Source organism: Lipotes vexillifer, unplaced genomic scaffold (assembly GCF_000442215.2).
Source record: "Lipotes vexillifer unplaced genomic scaffold, Lipotes_vexillifer_v1.1 scaffold382, whole genome shotgun sequence".
In the NCBI taxonomy this organism is placed as follows: Eukaryota; Metazoa; Chordata; class Mammalia; order Artiodactyla; family Lipotidae; genus Lipotes; species Lipotes vexillifer.
Genome location: NW_006780611.1, coordinates 10,972,585 through 10,975,714, shown reverse-complemented (window position 1 = coordinate 10,975,714; position 3,130 = coordinate 10,972,585). Strand labels below are relative to the sequence as shown.

General features: G+C 59.9%; 1 protein-coding gene across 1 annotated transcript in view; it reads right to left on the bottom strand.

The window, feature by feature from the left end:
* CARD10 (caspase recruitment domain family member 10) overlaps positions 1-3,130 on the bottom strand; it is a 26,353-nt gene that overhangs the window by 3,768 nt on the left and 19,455 nt on the right. The window contains exons 12-15 of the mRNA XM_007454057.1: positions 2,692-2,851; positions 2,145-2,253; positions 1,244-1,487; positions 1,003-1,081 (exon numbers count right to left, since the gene is read on the bottom strand). Coding sequence (XP_007454119.1) covers positions 1,003-1,081; positions 1,244-1,487; positions 2,145-2,253; positions 2,692-2,851 — 592 coding nt within the window. The remainder of the gene's footprint in view (positions 1-1,002; positions 1,082-1,243; positions 1,488-2,144; positions 2,254-2,691; positions 2,852-3,130) is intronic.

Here is a 3,130-nt window from a genome sequence, read left to right as displayed (position 1 = left end):
AAAGAGGGGGGCACCTGAGAGCTCAGCTCCATCCCGCCCGCCGGGAGAGAGGGCCCCGCTGCCACTACTGCCCAGGCTCATGGGTCAGCACAGGAGCCTCCTCCCCACCAGGCTCTCCCCTGCCCCCACCTGGCCCAGCACAGCCCCCGAGGCAGGGAAGGGCAACCATCACTAGGGACCAAGGGAAACAAGACTATCAGACCCAGCTAGAGCTAGAGGAGCCTTGGGTCTGCCCCCACTTTAGTGACTGAGAAACCGAGGTCCAGGATAAGACATAAGAGACAAACTCTGGGGTCTTTTCCAATGAATTAGCAATGTGACCTTGGGTAGGAAGATTACGGAAACCAATATCGACAGCACTAATTATACCAATAGCTGACAGGTGTTGAAAGCCTACAATGTGACAGACACTAACTAGATCCCAGGTGCACGAAGAGGCAGGCAGCATAATCCCCCCATTTTACAGATGAGGAAACAGAGCCTCAAGGGAGGGTCCCGTGGTTGTCCAAGGTCACAGGCTGAGAAGGAGCAGAGCAGGGATGCAAATCTGGGCGGCCTGGCTCCAGAGCCCAGGCTCTCCACCTTCTCTCTAGCACCATGGGCTCTTGAGACCGCTTTAACCTCTCTGAGCCTCACTCAGCCCAGGCGCACAGTGGGGGCCATCACCCAGCCCAGCCCTGGCCCAGGGATTAGAGAAGGGGGTGTGACTGTTGTTCCGTTAAGTGCTCACCATGTGCCACACATGCTCCTGGGCATCGGGCACACTATCTCACCTCCCCCTCTCAACTACCCGGACGGGAGCCCTGTTGTTCTCTTTGCTGGACACATCGGAGAGGATCAAGCAGTCTGGGTGGAGAAGCGACCAAGGAGCTCACCAAGAGGATGAGCCACCAAGCGTGGGTGGGGTCTCCTCCCCCAGCTCCCGGATAATGGAGCCTGTCCTCTCCCTTTTGGGGCCCACCTCAGTACCCCTTCCCCAGGCCCTCGCCCTGCCCCCCCAGCCCTGCTTACATTACTGCGGGGCCCCCGGTGTCGGCTGGAGGGCAGGCATTTCTCCTGAACTTCTAGGAGCTGCTGGGCTCTGTGCAAGGGGGTCATGTCATGTGTTTGTAGGGAGAAGGGGAGCCCCTCACCTTCTCTCCTCCAGCCCCGCAATCCTGTCCCAGAGGATGGCGAGGGACTGAAGGAGGGAGAAAGAGTCCCCCATCCCAGTCCCAGCTCCCAGGGCTGCTGGAAGTGTCACCTCTGATAATTGGGCACAGTGCCCCGGTCCAGGTCCCGCAGCGTGAGGGGGTCAACCCGCGTGCAGAACCACTCCTGCCGCCGCTTGTACGCCGAGTCCACCAGCCGCAGGATCTCCTGGGCTTTCACGCACAGGGCATGGGGGTCGGTCCGCTCAGGCAGGGTGAGGTTGGCTCGAATGTAGAAGGGTTCGGCCCCCGGCCTCTTCACCCAGGCGTCTAGGGCCTCATGGAAGGACTGGCAGGCTGGGCATGGACAGGCAGGGGGCAGCAAGGAGGACAAGGAGAGGGGAAAGTCAGGCATCAGCCTCAGAGAGCCCACAGATGTGGCCCTCTCGAGGCCTGAGCGGCCAGGACCCCACTTTCCCCTTCTTTTTTTTTTTTTTAATATTTATTCATTCGGCTGCACCAGGTCTTAGTTGCGGCATGCGGGATCTTTAGTTGTGGCACGCAGATCCAGCTCTCCGAGCAGCAATCGAACCCGGGTCCACTGTATTGGGAGCAAGGAGTCCCAGCCACTGGCCCACCAGGGAAGTCCCCACCTTCCCCTTCTTAAAGTGAGAGTCCAAGGCCCAGAGAGGGTGGGGGACTGGCCCAAAGCCACCAAGCCCACTCGGGACAGAACCAGGACCTGAACCCAGGTCTCTGGACTCCTATCCAGTGCTCCTTTCACTGTAAGCTGTTTACTGAGGACAAGACAGTGGAAGGGCACAAGGACAACCGGCAAGAAGGCAGGGGTGCGGGAGGGAAGGGAACTGCCAGGGGTCAGGAGGCGGAGCATCCCTCTCTCAGGCCTTGGCTGTCCCACCCACACTATGGACCAGATGAGCCTTCTCTTGGGCCCTCAGTTCTGACCTTCTAGGACTCCTGAGTCCTCAGTCCCTCCCCCCAGGCCAGATTTACCCTTGAAGTCCATCAGAGGGAGTGTGGATGTCTGGTTCCAGGGCAAGGTTCTCTGCTGGGCCTCGCCTTCCAGGACTGCCCGCTCCAAGCCAGCAGCCTCTGCCCTTGGCTGGGAGAAAACCCGGGCAGGGAGGGAATTGAGTTTCCCAGGGCTTCCGGAGACAGCCCTGGGGCTGGAGGACATCGGGTGTGGGGGTGACCATGTCTCAAAATTCAGCTGCCCCCACCTCACAGGGTGGTGCCCAGTCAGACACTGCTCTTCGCAACTGGCCTCCCCACCCAGCCTGGCTCAGTCTGGTCTTTCCCACGTGTAAGGGTGGGGATCTGTCCAGGTTCAGTCAATCTGCCCCACCTCCCAGCCCCTACCCAATCAGATTTCACTTGATGCTGGCTGAGGCGGGGCAACCAGCCGCTAGTCACTGAGCCCGCCTCAGCTTCGGCCAATCCGCAGAAACTCCACCCAGTGACCTAGATCCACCAATCAGAGGGCATCCATCCCCAACTAAAGCACTGACTCCGCCCCCAGCTCAGAGGGGCGGGGCCTCACCTCCCTTGGCTCCACCCTGGCCGATCCTGGCCCAGAGAGCACCCTCCGAACGACAGCCCCAGACCAGCTGTCCCCGAGGAACGACAGGCCGTCTAGGCCCTTGTCCTGGGGCTCAGGCCCCCCCGGGGGGCTCCAGCCAGACACTCGGATGGCCAGAGACCTGAGAAGAGAGAAAGGAGATGGGAATTAGCGTTCAGTATTTTGATTCAGTTCAACATTCTTGGAGAACCATAGTGATTCCCCAAGGATGCCATGACTCCCACCCCGGGCCACTGCACCTGCAGGGAATGCCCTCCCCCCTTCTTCTCTGCCTGGCAAATTCTGCTCATCCTTCAAAGCTCAGGTCAAAAGCCACCTCTCCCTCCCCAACCCCTGCACATGGTGAGGCGGAGCTTCCTGCCTTCGCCCCGGATTTTTGTATTTTCCCATTTGTTGGCTT